An 18,032-nucleotide genomic window follows, 5' to 3' on the forward strand; every position below is an offset into this window, starting at 1 on the left:
TAGTGGGGTCTCAGTGTTTTGATTTGCATTTTCTGCATGACTAATGATGTTCAGGTGCTTATTTGTCATCTGTTTATCTTTGGTGAATATCTGTTTACATTTTCTGCCCACTCTTTAAGAATATATATTACTTTTTAGTCTTTTTTTACAATTGAGTTTTAAGAATTCAAGTTCTTATACATTTTGCAATTATTTTTTTGTCATTTGGTGGCTTGCCTTTTCATTTTTTCATTTAAGTTTTTTGAAGAGCAGCAGGTTTTAATTTCGATGAAACCCACTTTATCAGTTTTTTTATAGTTCTCTTTATGCTTCTTGTCCTACTTGAGTTCCACATCATTTTACTTCTTCGATTTTACTAAAAAGTTAAATATCTCAGGTTCTCATTTTTTTAGCCTTTAGGAGGAAAGGCATAGACAACTATAAAGCTAGAGTTGTAGCTGCCATGTATTTTTGTTATTGTTATACTAGAAAATTGTTTATGATTCTGGTGCTTTTTATTTGTTCTTTTGTTTGATTTTTCTCAATCTGTGAAGGATCCTGGAACTTGCTACTGGTCTAATACCTCTGTTTTACGGGGTGAGGAAACTAAGGTTCATGAAGGTTACATGACTTTGCCAGTGGTTTACAGTTTATGATTATTCCAAGACCAAAGAGTCCCAGGTCCCCACAAATCCTATTTCACTGTTTGTTTCCCTATGAAGTGCTATTCTTTGTGATGCTTTTGATAAGATTTTACTGTATACTATAACATACTAAAATAAACTTAGTTCTTCATGTGTTACCTCTTGCTCATTGTGATAAATGACCTCATTGAAAGCTGTATTATTAAAATTAAGTAGGTCAGCTTTTTAAAAGAATCTTAATTTTCCTTTAACATATCATTAAGATGTTGAATTTAACACTTTTGTTCTTTTAATTCTTTCCAAAGGTCTGTAAACAGATTTGGCTAGGATTATTTGATGATAGATCTTCAGCAATTCCAGACTTCAGGGATCCACAAAAAGTGAAAGAATTCCTACAAGAAAAATATGAAAAGAAAAGATGGTGAGTGAGTAGTTTCTGTTTAGAGCAAAGGCACCCCAAATCACATCCATTATGGTCAAGATTAGTATGACTGGAAGGAAGGGAGGGAGGGAGGAAGGAAGGAAGGAAGGAAGGAAGGAGATAGGCAGATACTCATTACACTTGGGCTTTTTATTAGATTTGTTTTCCAAAAACCTTTACTTCTACTTTATCTTCACTTATCTGTGTCTAGCAACACAGGCCTGTTTCTTATCACCAGGCCATCTACCCTTTTTGAGAAGTTAGGGATTCTTCCTTCTAAACCATGTCTATCCCTATTAGCTTCTCTAGACATTTTAGTCTTAAAAAAAAAAAAACCTCCTTTCTCAAAATCTTCCTTTCTTTAGCAAGTGTGTATTTAGTATCTTTTTTTATGGTATCTTTTATGTAGTAGGCATTACGCGAAAGCGCTTGTATAGCAGTCTATTTAATTCATTGCTCATTGTGGTCAGTCTTTGCTCAAGATATCCCTCACTGCCCACCCAAGAAATCATTTTACTACCTGGTCAAGAAGGAGGTTGTGTTTGTACTTTAATCTGTCCGATGTTATTATTATTATTATTATTTTTTGGTCTTTTTTGTCATTTTAGGGCCACACCCTTAGCTTATGAAGGTTCCCAGGCTAGGGGTCCAGATGGAGCTACAGCTGCTGGCCTACACCAGAGCCACAGCAACTCAGTATCCCAGCCGCATCTGCAGCCTACACCACAGCTCACAGCAACGCCAGATCCTTAACCCACTGGGTGAGGCCAGGGATTGAACCCAAAACCTCATGGTTCCTAGTCAGATTCATTTCTGGTGCGCCACGATGGGAACTCCCAATGTTAAATTTTTAAAAAGAAATTAAAACACATTGGACATATGGCTGATAAGCCTTTTAAAGCAGAGCAGGAGATATTTGTCGAACTACTAGTGTTCACCTGCTTTGAGCTCTTCATTTTTAGCTGTATGAGCACAATTTAAGTCAGTTTACTAAGACTCATTGATGATGAATTTTTGGTTGTTTATCAGTATCCAATTGTATATATTTCCCTCTTAGAGGGTAATGAAGATGAAAAAGTGAATCACAAATAGAATAGATAATAAGGAAGTAAATGGCTTATTTTAACGCAGAGAATAATATCTTCAAGAGCCTGTTTTGTTTGAGGGAATCCTTTCTATGACTTATGAGTGAGAGCTCTACTTTCATTAGGTAAGCATATTAGAAGTGGCTCCGATTTGTGTGTTCCATGAACTTTGTATTCTTACTGTTCCCTAGAGGAAACTACTTTTTGCCAGGGCTGGTATATTCAGTGTTACTAGAAACATGAGGTGTGAATATAGAAGAAAACATACCAGTAAGATTTTAGTTCAAAAAAGAAAAAAAACTTAGAAGGTGGGGGCGATAGTTAAAATTACATGGTGCCATAAATGAGACTCTCAAAATGAAATGTATAATTATTGTCATTTTAGTTCCTAATATACTAGACCTCTGTCTTTCTCTTTGATAGCCCTGGCGTAATTTTTTGTTTTTTTTCAACAATTTTACTTTTATTAACTCAGAGTTAATTTGAATAGGACTTAGCTGGGATTTCAAATAGTTTTAGCTTTAACTACCAAGAGAAAAGTGTGTGTAAAAATAATAGTTGATAGAATTAAAAGCAGGAAACACTCCCACAGTAGTTGTAATAATAATGATAGTGATTAAAATTATTCATTCAGACCATAACCAAATAATTTTAAACCTCAAATAATCATAATTGGTGTTATCTTTTCTGTCCCGAGAAACAGGTAGTAATAACAAGAACAGTACAAATACAAACCTCAGTTGGTGGGTGGGGGAAAGGGAGTGACCAGCATTCAGGTGGGCTGGGACCTGTGATTTTAAATTCATGCCCCCACACACCTGTGATGTGTAACCAGAGAGTGGTGCAGTGGGTTTTTAACGTGGCGTAAGCACTATACAAATGCGGTTTCCCTGAATATCCTCACTATAGGCAACTGTGCTGAAAACATTGAGAATGTTGCTGTCATCTGAAGGATTTTGAAATTGTTCTTTTGACTAATTTTCAAACTCATTTCCTATGCTGTACAAGCCTAGCTTTTTTACTTTTAGTTATAAGGAAGCCTTTGAGCCAAAGACTATTATCTGGTTTTATCCTTTAGTAAGACTTGGCTGTACTCAGAAATTGACTTGATCACTGACAGGCCAAATTATGAGAAAGTGCTAAACTTCCTGTTTTCATCTGTCCCATGTCCTGGAAAAAACAAAGCAGTTTCATTGTTTGTGATTATTATATAATTTAATAATAGCCAACACCTGTGCCAGAAAACAATTCTAAGTACTTGGTAACTTGTTTATGCCTCACAGCAACCAAATTTCAGTTTTTTAGATGAAAATTGGAGGCATGGAGAGAAGTAGTTTGCCCTAGCTTCAGAGCTATTGAGTGGTGCAGCTGAGATTTGAACTCTGATTCTGGATCAGAGTTTTTCTACTTCTCCCACCTACATGACATGGAGGCTGGGGAGGAGGGTAGATAAGACAAAACCCAGAAAAACAGAGAGCAGAGGCTCTCGTATAATCCCAGCTCTGAAGATTAGCATTGCCAGTATTTTGCCACTATAGTTCTCTCTTTCCTTCCTTTACTCCCTTCATCTCATGAATCGTTTTACAACTGGAATCAAACCTGAAAGACCTGTAAGGCATCCTACCATGTCAAGACAGAATAGCTGTGTAGCATTGTACAGATGTTAGCATCATCCTTTTAAGTATTTTTCTCCTGGCGGATTTTGGTTTGTTGCCCATTGTCTTGAAATCTTAAAGAGTTCTGTGGTAACATACATGTTCATTTACCTGTGTACACTTGTACAGTTATTTCCTAAGGATAAGTTACTTGCAATGGTACTTCTGGGGCACAGAGTGTACAGATTTCTGTGCTTTTAATAGATAGCAACAAAATTTGTAAAGTTTATCCTCAGGTCAAATGAAATAATTTTTATTTCGTTATAAGTATTTTCATTTCTCTATCTCTCTTGGTGAATTGCTTCTGTGCATTTAAAAATTGGGTTTTTGATATTATTCTTACAGGTGTGTAACAGGCCTTAGTATTTTAGGCCATTAACTGTAGTATAAGTGTTTTTCCTTTCTTTTGCTATTTTCAAATGTTACTTGTGATTTTATGATACTTTAGTTTTTAAAAACTAGAGTTATAAACTATTTATCATCATGATTAAAAGTCTTTCTTTTTAGGGCCACACCTGCGGCATATGGAAGTTAGTTCCCAGGCTAGGGGTTGATTAGGAGCTACAGCTCCCAGCCTACACCACAGCCACAGCAGCACAGGATCCGAGCCGTGTCTGTGATCTACACCACAGCTCATGGCAATGACAGATCCTTAGCCCGCTGAGTGAGGCCAGAGATCAAACCCACATCCTCGCGGATACTAATCGGGTTCGTGACCCATTGAGCCACAACAGGAACTCTCCTCGGTTTTTTGTCTTTTTTTTTTTTTTAAACAGTTGTTTAATATATTGTATTTATTGTCTCAGAAAAACTACAAGTAAATAATTGAAACATTTTGTGGTTGGTCTTTATTACCCTTTTTCTGAATATTTCAATTAAGCTATCAGTGCTAAGAAAGTTTTAAAATAAGATTAATATTGAAAGTCTTGTACAAAATTAGAATTAAGTTTATCATTTTAAGCTTATCATTAAGCTTGCTATCCCCTACATCTTTCTTAGTTAACTGCCTGTTCAACTTTTCATGTGTTTTAGGTATGTCCCACCAGAACAAGCCAAAGTGGTGGCATCAGTTCATGCATCTATTTCAGGGTCCTCTGCCAGTAGCACAAGCAGCACACCTGAGGTCAAACCACTGAAGTCTCTTTTAGGAGATTCAGCACCAGCACTGCACTTAAATAAGGGCACACCTACTCAGGTGAGTAGTCTTTAAGTCTTTGTAGAGGCTTCAGCTTGAGGAAGAATACCAAGAATTTGAAAATGACAATATAGTACATAGCACATACCAGTAGCATTTTGTTCTAATGGTTTATAAGACATTAAAGTATTTTCGATGAAGTGGTTGGATTATGTATGTTTTTGCTCTATTTGCTATTGCAAATACGAGTTTCTTTGTAAAGGTGTACAGGAGCATTGTTATAGCTACCTATTACACAGCATATAATGGTAAACCATGAATCTGGGGTGACCATCCAAGTGTTAACAGTATAGCCTCTGTGACATACATTTACAGGAAAGGATTTCTCAAGCAGTAGAATTTCCCCCATCCTCATTATGAAGCATGGTTATCATTGAAATGCAGGTGTCTGAAAAACTGAATAGACTGAAGTCGTTTTAGAAATCGGTTTCTAGAGTTATGCTTCTGCACTTCATGACAGTCACCTGAGCTGTGCCAAATCTGTGTGGCATTATAACATCTGTCCTGTGCAAGAATGCTTCTGAGGCATCGTACTATTTGAATTAAATTCCACTCTTTTTAATAATGCATATACTAGAGCATCTCAATGAATTGTTCTATTTTCACTGTCTTAGAAGGAAGTCTGTCTTGTGTCATGAGCTGTAACAACTGTTATATCTCATTGCTTTTGACTCTATACTTAAAACTGCAGGATAATTTGAGAGTAGATGTTGAAAATTTGTGCTTTTCAAAAAATATCGAAGTACTCAAAACTACAAATATAATATGTAGTATTTAAACTGTATTTTAAGCTTGGTGAGTTGGAAATAAGTGTTATAAAAATTAAGCAGATCTGACTGGAAGCTCTTTATAGTTAATATGTGATTTATAGTCCCCTGTCGTAGGTCGCTCTCAAGGGCAGCAGCAGGAAAAGAAGCAGTTTGACCTTTTAAGTGATCTTGGCTCAGACATTTTTGCTGCTCCAGCACCTCAGTCAACGGCTACAGCCAATTTTGCTAACTTTGCACATTTCAACAGTCATGCAGGTAAGTGTGTTTCCTCACAGCTTTTGCCAGAGATGTGTATATAGCACCAAGAGACATCATTCATTTTTAAACTTTCAAGTATCAGTAAAAGCAAGTTCTGTTGAGAATGTTTGGTCCCCTATAGCTGTTGATGTGTAATTTGTAATCATTTAACTCTGGTGCTTTTTAATCACAAAATGGATTAATTTAATGTCAGATGTTGACATGACCTCTCTCCAAAGAAAAATGAGAAAAGATTTTTTGATGTACTTTTTATCCTTTTATTATGAAACATTGTAAATATTCAAAAGTGGATAATATAAACTTCATAGCACTCATTGCTCATGGTTAATTTGGTTTCAGGTAGCATTCTACTCCTTTCCTCCTCTCATGTTATTTTGAAGCAAGTTTTATGCATAGTATAGTTTAGCCTTAAATTTTTTATATACATAAAACAGAAGGATTTTTGTCAGACAACCATGGAAGTATTTTATTACTTAGTAATTAATACTAGTAATCAATAGGTTTCAATTTTTTAGTTCAAACATACACATAATTTTTTAAAATCTGATGTGGTTTTTTTCATTTGGGCTTTTTGTTTGGTTTGGTTTTTGTGTTTTTTGTATGGTTTTTTTTTCCCCACACCTATAGCATATGGAAGTTCCTAGGCCAGGGATCAAACCTGCACCATAGCAGTGGCCTGAGCCACTGTGACAATGCCAGATCCTTAAACTGCTATACCACAAGAGAACTCCTAAATTAGATTTTAAATAAGGTTTCACATTGTGATTTTGAGATAGGTCTCAGTGTAAGTCCCTTCTCCATTCCTTTTTCTCCTCTGTAATTCATTTATTGGAGAAACCAGGTTATTTGTCCTGTAGCTTCCAGCAGTCTGAATGTATTGACCGCACCACTGTGGGACCCTTTAACAGATTCCTTTCTTCCCCTCTATTTTCTATAAATTGCTAGGTGAATGTAGAGACTTGATTAGTTACAGATTCCTTTTTGTTTTTTTTTAAATAAGGGGAGATGGTATAGGGGCAAGCCTGCTACTCACAGCTTAAGAGACACATAACATCGATTGCCTTTTTTTTTGTAGTGACAGTTGTTGATACTATGCCTGAATCCATCAGGCAAAGTGGTGATATTCTAAAGTTGTCATTCCTTCATTCATCAGCTGAAATACTTCTTTTAAAAAACTTTGATTAGAAGTTCCCTTGTAGCTCAGCAGGTTAAGGATCCAACATTATCACTGCTGTGGCTCTGGTTATATATGTGACGCAGTTTCAGACCCTGGCCTGGGAACTTTTGCATTTCATGGGTACAGCAAAAACTTTTTTTTTTTTTTTTTGGTTAACCAGTGGTGGTACAGTTAGTATAGGAAAATCAGTATATGATTGATTCTAATCAATCAGATAGTCAAATGAGTTGATACCTTAGCATTTTTTAATGGTGACCTGATTTTTCTTTAGCTTTATTATGAATTCATAGATTTAAACATTTGATGCATCTCAAATATATTGTCGCTATTATCTTTATTAATGCTCAAATTATCCCATCTTTGGAGAAATAATATCTTCAGGTTGGCTCCTGAAGATATAACTCCTTTTTTATTCTCAGGTTTAAAGTGTATGTTTCAAAGCATTTAATGAACTTCACTAGAAATTAGAAATTCCAGAGTTTCCTTTTGTTAATGAACATACAAGCCTTACAGAGTTACGTAGGGTAATATTTAAAAATTGATTAGTGAAGTGGTATAAATGTAGTCATTTGTGCCTCTTCAACTGTAACAGTAACAGTCTTAACAGACAGTGAAACAGCATAATGTAATGAAAAGAAATGGGCTTCAGAGTGAGCTGAGCTCCAGCGGTGATTTTGTTCCTTATTGTCTATTTTAGAAGATACGATGTAAACAGTCTAGAAGCATACACTGTATTTATGTGTGGAATCTATTTTGGATGCGTATGTCATAGAAAGTTTACTCATCTCCATTTGTGAGTTATTGAATATGCATTAAATCAAATGTAGAATACTAATATAAAAATTTTGGTCACTTTGAAGCAGTTTTATTTGATAATTTGAAACTTTGCTTTATATTTTTTGCATGTATATATTTCACTTTTTTATGAGCATAACAGAATCCAGTACTTACAGAATTGATTTCCTGTTTGTATTTTGGGACTTATTTTACCTTCTTTTACTCACTTGTGAAATTATTCCTTTTTTTCTTTATTTTCAATTTGATATCCTGGCTTATAGTTGGATAATAATAGTATAAAGTATATCATGTATATATATACCCAAAAATGTGCTGTTTGAGGTAGTTTGGAAAATTGTAGAAAAGCTGCTTTTCAGCCACATTTCTTTCTGTCCAGCATTAAAGGAACTTTTTGTTGTAAGTACTAATAAAAGCATTTTCTAAGGGTATGCTGCAGAAGGAAGTTATGGTGTAATTTGTGTGTGTGTGTGTATTTGCTTTAAAAAAGGACATTATGTTGAAGATTTTGTTCAGGAAAGCTTATACTGAGAAGGGTAAGAAATCAGGAAGTGTAAGTTGTTGGGGCTCTGGTAGGTCTTCCATCTTCTTTCACCAGATGAGCAGCCCAAGTCCAGAAAGAGACTGACGAGAGTCTTTTGCCTTCATCCTCCAGGTGGGAAGCCAGTTCCCTCACTGAGCAGACAGTAGCCTCAGCTCTCTGTTCCTATACCTCTTAATTTTTTAATGGTGGCCAGGAGTTGGAAGAATAAATGAATAGAGAGTGTGAGCCTTCTGTATTTTATGAATTTTCTGCATTTATCTCAATTTTAGATTTATTGAATATAATTTGAAATGATGGATAAGAAACTGCTGAGCTGTTTTGTAAATTCTCAACCTATTTCATGTTTCCTTTCTATTTGTTTTATTTGATTTGTTTGTTTTGGTCGTTGAAGCAATTTGTGAATATTCACAGGTCAGGGAATTAATGTTACATTTTTTCTTTCTTTCTTTCTTTCTTTTTTTTTTTTTGTCTTTTTAGGGCCACACCTGCGGCATATGGAGGTTCCCAGGCTAGGGATTGAATCGGAGCTGTAGCCACTGGCTTACACCACAGCCACAGCCACAGCAACACCAGATCTGAGCCTCATCTGCGACCTGTACCACAGCTCACGGCAATGCCAGATCCTTAACCCACTAATCGAGGCCAGGGATTGAACCTTTGTCCTCATGGATACTAGTCAGATTCATTTCTGCTGAGCCACGTTGGGAACTCCTGTTACACTTTTCTTTGTGGTCTTATGGGCCAAAAATAGACAAGTCACTGCAACTCCATAGACTAATTTTGTAACATGATTACCCTCATACTTTCAATAACTCCCTTAAAATGCTTTTTGAAAATAATTGTCATTAATTATAGAAAATATTGAAAAAAGAAACAACTATGGAGTTCCCTGGTGTCCTAACGGTTAAGGATTTGGCATCATCACTGCTGTGGCTAAGGTTTGATCCTTGGCCCAGGAACTTCTGTGTGCCATGGGTGTGGCCAAAACAAAACAAAAAAACCTATGATTTTATCAGATCGATAGAAGATAATAGATCTTAATTATTTTGTCTCTTTTCCACAAATGGCGGAATTAGTAGAACAGATGAGTCTGTAAGGCAGTAGTTTAATAACCTTGTAAATTAGGTCAGATTGCTTGAGAGTATAGGCAATCTGTTGTTTTTAGCCTATAGTTCTATAGTTTTTTAGCCTAAAGTTCTTTCATATTTGCAAATGACTATTTAGATCACTCATTTCTTATTACTTCATTTGACCCAAGAGAATAAAGTATGTATGGATATTTCAGGAACAAGCTAATAAAATTGCTTATTTATTTTCCCTTCAAGTGTAGTTGTTGCCATCTTTTACATTTTACTTTAAGTAGTTTTTAAGTATCATGGTTCAATCTGAAATGTCTTCTTCCAGAGCCTTTGCAAGCACTTTGAATTTTTATCTTTCTATATATTTTTCACATATATAGAGTCATTAATAACTGAGTTCTTGTCCTGAAATTGTCATTTAAAAATATATATGGTGAAAATTTTTTCCTGAACAGATTGATGTGACAAATGGAACCTTTAAAAGTAAATGACAGTTATTCAGATATGCCAATCAGGTTCTCATTGTTTATAGAGAAACCTGTTCTTTTGCAGATAGCTTAATAGCTTAAAAGCCAGAAGTCTTTACCCTTCTTCATTTGAACATTCTGACTGGAATGGTGTGTGTGGATGTGTGTGTCATGGTGGGGTCATTATTGTGTTCAGGAAAGTCATCTACAGAAACATGCATGCATTTAGAAACATAATTTACTACAGAATGTAATAATTATTATGTCTGTCAATAAACATATCCAAAAACCTATGAAAGGTAAAGTATAATTAACTTTTGACAAACCTTATACCAGGGACGTCGAACTCAAGTTCCTTGCCAACAAGTTAGCACAGATGAGTAGCGGAATGCGTTGTGGGAGGAACTGTGTTGCCCCAGTCAAAGGGGGATGTTCTATAATCCCATTTACCATATGGAAATAGAGGCTCAGGATTACTAAGTATATTGATTTTCTTTTAAGAGAAGCAAGAAATCTTGTTACGTAATGTAAAGTGCTCCTTTTTTTTTTTCTTTCTTTTTTCTTTTTGGCTACACCCTTGCCATGTGGAAGTTCCCAGGCAAGGGATTGAACCCATGCCACAGCAGCAACCCAAGCTGCCACTGTGACAATGCCAGATCCTTAACCCGCTGTGCCATAGGAGAACTCCTAAAATGTCCTTTTTTAAAAAATGTTAGGATCGATTAAAATAATCTAAAATGTTGTATAGGTGAAACACTGTGTTTGTTAGCTGAATTATGAGGGTTTTAAGTTTCCATCCTCTGGTCTCTCTTTTTTTTTTTAACTTTCTCTTGAGTATCTGTTTTGCACCAAAGAGTAAAGAGAGCTCTCAGCAAGATTCAGGCTCATTAACTTGATGCCTTAAATTCTAAACTGAATTGACTCCTTTATACTTTTTGAAATAAAATTATTTAAAAAGTATCTATTTTGTAACATTCTTTTTAGTTTGGATTTCTTTGTGTAGAGATTGCTTGAGGTTCCAGATAATATTGTTTATTAAAATTTATTAGTGTTTAATTTCCAAAGTTCTATATGTCAGAGTTTCACTTCACAACTTATAAATTTCAAAAGTTACCATAACAGTTTTTGAAAACTGAGTAGTTCAGTGTCTACAAGTAAAAACTGATGGAAATGTTAAAAAACCCTGTCTTGCTATAATAAATAGGTATTTGATTCATATATTTGGTCCCTTGGTTGGAAAATAGACCTGACTTAAAAAGATGGATTGCATTGAACTTATTTTTTCCCCTGATGATGTTTGAAGCATGTTAAATGTAAATTTTTCCCATATGATGTTCTAAATAAAATTTAAATACAGTGTATGCATCATTATTGTTATAGACTACGTAGTCATGTAGGTTTGAGGTTATAAGCCATAAACTAGCTTAGGGACCCAGTTCCTATTTCTGCAAGGGACAGAGGGATGTATTTCATTAAAAGCACAGCTGAAGTGTTCCAAGAAATTGGAAACTTGCCTTTTGGAATATAACCCACTTTAAATTTGAGAACTTCTTATGCCATATTCTCTGTTTGGTTTATAGTTGTATTATCTATTATCTTTTGGGTCTTAAACTTATTTTGTCTTTTGGTAGAGTTTTCTTCTCTGTGGTTTAGTAATTCAAAGCTCTTAAATAATTTATTCCCGTTGTTTTCACACGTTGTAGAATCATTGTGTTGGATTTGCAAGTAGAGACCATCTAGTGTATCTTCTCATTTTGTTAGTGAGGACACTGGTAGAGCCAGAACAATTGAGGGACTCGAAGGGTTTACAGTTACACAGTTAAGATAGAGTTCTCTGATTATTAAATAGATTCCCTTTTCACTAAACTGTACTTACTTACTGGAGTTCTCAGCAATGCTAAATAGTAACTGTGTTTAAAATTTACTTATTATTTAAAGTGGTATAGATATTTCTTTCAAAATGTTTTTCAAGAAATCAGTTTTTAGGGGTTCCCATTGTGACTCAGTGGTTAACAAATCCGACTAGGAACCATGAGGTTTTGGGTTCTATCCCTGGCCTTGCTCAGTGGGTTGAGGATCTGGAGTAGCCGTGAGCTGTGGTGTAGGTCGCAGACATGGTTTGGATCCTGCATTGCTGCATCTCTAGCTTAGGCCGGCAGCTACAGCTCTGATTAGACCCTTAGCCTGGGAACCTCCCGCATGCTGCTGGTGCGGCCCTAGAAAAGGCAAAAAGACCAAAAAAAAAAAAGAAAGAAATTAATTTTTAAATTTATTATTTATCTATTAGTACTTCTTCCATTGTTTATTTTGGGGGAAGTAAAATTTCTGCCTGTAAAGAAAATGAATTTTATTATGTTAAGTAAAAAATAGACAAAATATTGCAGGGAGACTAGAAAATAAAGAATTTATATTGTTAACCAATAAGGAGATTTTTAATTTTTTTGTTAACCGATAAGCAGGTTTTGTATAGTGTTGGAGAGCTAGGATAGTGCGTTTTAAAGAACAAAGTGTGAGCAGTGATGCTTGGGGCAGTACTCACACACCAGAAGTGGTAGGTGTGGAGTTCCCTTCGTGGCGCAGTGGTTAATGAATCTGACTAGGAACCATGAGGTTGCGGGTTTGGTCCCTGCCCTTGCTCAGTGGGTTAACGATCCGGCGTTGCCGTGAGCTGTGGTGTAGGTTGCAGACGCGGCTCGGATCCCGCATTGCTGTAGCTCTGGCGCAGGCTGGTGGCTACAGCTCCGATTGGACCCCTAGCCTGGGAACCTCCATATGCCGCGGGAGCGGCCCGAGAAATAGCAACAACAACAATAACAACAACAACAAAAAGACAAAAAAAAAAAAGAAGTGGTAGGTGTAAAGACTCAAGAGCACAGACATGGTGAAATGGGGTCTCCTCTCCCCCTAATTTCATACCGATTCAGATGTGTATAAAGCAGCAGTTACATGAAACCTGTATGTTTCCCTGATTGTCCTTTTAGAATAATGCTTTACTTTGTAAATGGAAAATTTTTTTGCTTAGTGCCTTGTGGTTTGTTTACAAGTAGAATACATATTCCTTGAAACAGCTTGGCGAACTCAGGCAAACAAAGAAGGAAATGTTACTACCTGAAATCTCACTAATTCATTTTAACTAAAAAGTAGATTTTCTGTGTATATAATACCGTGTTTATTGAAATTAACAGATGAAAATATATCTGGAATTTACTACTCTAGTTATTTATTTTGCTATAAGGATTTTTGAATAGGACTAAGTATTCTTTTACATGATTTTTTTAAATGGCTGTATTATATTCCATCATATGATATTCCATATATATTTAGGTGATCCCTCATTGCTGGCCATCTGAGTTTCTAATTTTTTCATTATTATAAAAAACACATTTGTTTATCTATTAGATTCAGTTATGCTCATTGCAGGATTATCTCTCTACCAAAACTATCTAGAAGTAGAATGGCCTGCAGAGTGGCTGACTCACCTTATTGATGACGTATAACCTTTCTCAGTCTTGGACATGCTCTTGTTACTACTGAGCATTAATTTACCTGCATACAGCCACTTCTTATTCTTATCTGACCTTATAGTTTATAAAAATCTTACTCCAGCATCTGTTTTGGCCTTAAAAAATCTTTTGACTATTTTATTTTACTTACATATTTTAAGTTTATGGAAGCCTAGAATTTTGCTCTTAGGTTGGTGGCCAATTGGGAAATGCCAGTTGGCCTTTTTTGCTGGACATGAGGTACCTTTACACTATTAACTAGGTTTTATTATTTTTTAAGTTTGAAATGGCAGGCTGGAATTCCAGTTGTGGCTCAGTGGTAACAAACCCAACTAATGTCCATGAGGATGCGGGTTCGATCCCTGGCCTTGCTCAGTGGATTAAAGATCTGGTGTTGCTGTGAGCTGGGGTGTAGGTTGCAAACGTGCCGTGGATCCCTCATTGCTGTGGCTGAGGCGTAGGCCAGCAGCTGCAGCTCCAAGTTAGTCTCTAGTCTGAGAACCTCCATCTGCTGCAAGAGCAGCCCTAAAAAAGCAAAATAAATAATAAAATGGCAGGCTTCTAATAAAATTTGAGTATTTTCAGTTTGTTCGGTGACCATGTCCTCCTTGTTATACACCCAAGTTTTCTTTCTTTTGTTAAAATATGCTATGGTGTGACAGTTGTAAACCTTAAAAGCAACCCAAAAAGAACATTCATGTAATTAAGCTGTCTTTGCATCATTATTTTAGATTCACATATCTAATGAATCACTCATCACCATTTCAGATGAATTCCCCAAATGTATCTTACGTCCTGCATCTCTGTCTTCTTTATTATAACTCAAGTATTTAGTGCTTTCAGTTTCCTTTATTTATTTATTTATTTATTCATTTATTAGTCTTTCTTTTAGGGCTGCACCTGCGGCATATGGAGGTTCAAAACCCAGGCTAGGGGTCTAATTGGAGCTGTAGCTGCCGGCCTACACCACAGCCATGGCAACACCAGATTCGAGCCACATCTGCGACCTACACCACAGCTCACGGCAATGCCAGATCCCCAACCCACTGAGCAAGGCCAGGGATCGAACCGGCAACCTCATGGTTCCTGGTTGGATTCGTTTCTGTTGCGCCACCATGGGAACTCCCAATTTTTAATAGAATCACTTGATAATGCTATTCCTGAGGTCACTCAGAGGCTATTGTGTACAAATTTATCATTGCACAGATTATTTTGGAAATTTCTGGATACCCTTTATTAAGCTGCGTGAAATTGGGTGAAATAAACATTGGTAGAATTTACAGTCTGATTTCTAAATAAAGTTGTGAGACATAGAAACTGTCATAAAATTCTTAAATTCATTTATCATATTTTCCATTTGTAATTTCATATTCATTAACATATATTGTTCATTGCCATTTACAGCTCAGAATTCTGCAAATGCAGATTTTGCAAACTTTGATGCATTTGGACAGTCTAGTGGTTCGAGTAATTTTGGAGGTTTCCCCACAGCAAGTCACTCTTCTTTTCAGCCCCAAACTACAGGTAGAGCTTCTCCAGCATTATGTTTAAATGTTTACTTTAAAAAATAAAATAAAACTCTTTAGATGTAGTTTTAGAAAACTTCTCTAAACTTAAATTCTATGATTATCTGGTTTTAAAATAGTTCTATCTTACAAAGCTCTGGGGAAACCTGAAATCTTTATATTTTTCTTTGTTCATTTGTTTTTTTCTGAGTGCTGATATTTGTCTAATTCACATGTGTTCTCCCTTTCCTGCACATGAATCTTCCTTAAATTTCTTATGCACAGAACCATTAAAGTACTAAAAGTTTTATAGGTTCACATAATACATTATGATTTAGGCTCTGAATGAAGGAAGCTCATTGATTGCTTCCTTTAATCTAAAAATGTAAGGAATTTTCAGGGCAATAAGCTTCAGAAAGTAAATATTATTAGTCCAGTAGATTATTTAACAATCACTTTAATAAACTTGAAAATAGTTCTCTGTGCAGGAATTGGTCTTTAAACATTGAGTACTCTCTCATAAACTGTACTGTTTCCGGAAACTCATTGAACCCTTGTTTAAATCTTTGCTAGTTACTTTTCTTTCAACTTTTAACTCTGTGTATTGTCTTAAAGCTTTTTCTTTCAATTTCTTTTTTTTTTCTTTAAATTTCACCATTTACATAATTTCTGGCTGTCCAGCATTTAGAATGCTTTCATCTAGCTGCAGTTTTGGTGAATTTACTTCAGCTTTTCCTCTCCAGGCTACCAACAGTAAGTTCTGTTGTCAAGTAGGCATATTTTATTAATTTATATGTTTTATACTGTATTTCATAGGTTTTTCAGTTATAGAATGTTAATCCTCTTTAAACGATAATCCTTCATAAATTCTCATTTTTACTCTCTCTTTACTATTGCTAAACTCAGATTTAGAGAACGTAATAGCATATAATATTTAATAATTCAGTTTTTTAGTATATGAGTTAATTCAGTTTTTTAATAAATTTCAAATAAAATTTTCATACAACTTCTGAAAATTTAGTATCTATGTTCACCATCTCCTTTTAAGCAGATCACAACCTTTTAAATACAAACGTAACTTAGTTTTAATTGAAAACAACTAATTTAATTCTTGAAAGAAATTTTATCAATATTTGTTTTGAATGTCTAAAAAACTGACTGATGCAAAGTGTTTGTGGTCTTTTTAAAATAATAGCATGTGATCGTTCTGTTTCTAAAATACTGTGTGCTTTGCTCTCTCTTTAGCATATAACTGTGTGTATATATCATCTTGATTGCTGAAACTAATGTTTCAGTATAAAGAACCAACATCAGAAATGAATCATCAAAAGCGTGGAATGAATATAATCTGGTCTTAGTCATTCTGGCTTTATGTTAGTGAAGACTGTCAAATATGGAACAGTCTTTAGAATCTTATCAGGATAAAGTTGACGTAGTATTTAAATAACTCATATAATGTGTGGTGTAATTTTTTCCGTGAACTATAAATCAGGGAATAATTTTACTAAGACTTTGTAGTGTTGTGTGTATATTAAAATTATTATGTGGAATTATAACTCTTCAAATAAAGTAAGTCTAAAGCTCAAAGACCACCTTTAAAGGAATTTTGGATCAAAATGTATATCTTAAACATTTTTAATCTCTACTCTGGGATTTGTTTCAACCAGGGCCTTAAAAATCTAGTTTTGCAAATTATGATAAATCACAAGTAGATTAAAATTGAATACCATTTGCCAAGTTTCCATTTTAAGAGCTTAGGATTGCTTATAGAACACTTAATTTTGGGGAAAAAATGATCATATATAATCTAGAAAGGAATATTGGGAAAAGTCTAGCAATTTCAAGCTTTCTGTTTATTCTGTTACAGGTGGAAGTGCTGGATCAGTAAATGCTAATTTTGCTCATTTTGATAACTTCCCCAAATCCTCCAGTGCTGATTTTGGAACCTTCAATACTTCCCAGAGTCATCAAACAGCATCAGCTGTTAGTAAAGTTTCAGCGAACAAAGCTGGTCTACAGACTACAGACAAATATGCAGCGCTTGCTAACTTAGATAATATCTTCAGTGCTGGGCAAGGTATCAAGCTTTAAACAAATGAATACAAATTTTATACATTAAACAGTTTAATTGTGATTGTATTTGTTAAAATACGATGATATGCTTTTCTTAGTTGTGTAGACATTTTGTCTACACTAAATGCTCATAACTATGGCACATTTTGGATCTGAAATAACTATACACCAGAAGGCCTAGAAACTAATTTGTAAACTTCTAGTATAAAAGAAAATAATTGACAAAAATTTAATTTTGTCCTAGCATGCTTTATTTTTTTAAGGCCAGAAAGGATTAAATCCTGTTAATAAAACTGACTGGAGAATTATATGATGGTTTATATGATACATTCATTTTGAACTATTTTTTATTAATATTTTGTATTTATTAACAAAGCAAAACATCTTTGCAGTGTATTGTTATAGCCAGTTTTGGTCTTGAGGCTAGTATTTTGCCTCTCAGTGTATGTATAGTGTGGCGGGGACAACAGGGGTCTGCTTTCAGGCTGGATTCTCCATCGTGATCTCTGAGCCCATTTTCTCATCTGCCCTCCAAAATGAGGATAGTAGTACTAGCGTTGAAGTTAAAGAGTTGTTTTAGACATGTTATTTATTGCATGTAAGTCATTTAGAACAGCGCCTGACACATAGTGTTCTAGAAATGCTCCTTCTTAATACTATCTCTAATTTTTTTTCATGAACAACCCTGGGAAAATGATATTACTAATAGATTGTTCACATAACTGCAGAACGTTATGCATTTATATATGTTTACTTGAATGAGCTATCCCTCTCTTGCAGATATTAATGTGGCACTTTGAGAATTTTTTTCATTATGCATAATCTAGACATGTTATTGGTACTGGGTCTTAGTTTTTGTTACAGAAACAGTATTTTTGTCTT

At 35.0% G+C, this 18,032-nt stretch overlaps 1 protein-coding gene across 10 annotated transcripts in view; it reads left to right on the top strand.

Annotated features, from left to right (window-relative positions):
* AGFG1 (ArfGAP with FG repeats 1) overlaps window positions 1-18,032 on the top strand; it is a 77,393-nt gene that overhangs the window by 43,418 nt on the left and 15,943 nt on the right. For 7 of the 10 annotated variants that reach the window (XM_047773679.1, XM_047773676.1, XM_047773675.1 and 4 more), the window contains exons 3-8: window positions 929-1,044; window positions 4,817-4,979; window positions 5,851-6,004; window positions 14,977-15,096; window positions 15,759-15,830; window positions 16,945-17,154. In XM_047773679.1, coding sequence (XP_047629635.1) covers window positions 929-1,044; window positions 4,817-4,979; window positions 5,851-6,004; window positions 14,977-15,096; window positions 15,759-15,830; window positions 16,945-17,154 — 835 coding nt within the window. The remainder of the gene's footprint in view (window positions 1-928; window positions 1,045-4,816; window positions 4,980-5,850; window positions 6,005-14,976; window positions 15,097-15,758; window positions 15,831-16,944; window positions 17,155-18,032) is intronic. The other 3 variants (XM_047773681.1, XM_047773683.1, XM_047773680.1) reach the window with 1 other exon arrangement.

This window comes from Phacochoerus africanus, chromosome 3, assembly GCF_016906955.1.
Source record: "Phacochoerus africanus isolate WHEZ1 chromosome 3, ROS_Pafr_v1, whole genome shotgun sequence".
NCBI lineage: Eukaryota > Metazoa > Chordata > Mammalia > Artiodactyla > Suidae > Phacochoerus > Phacochoerus africanus.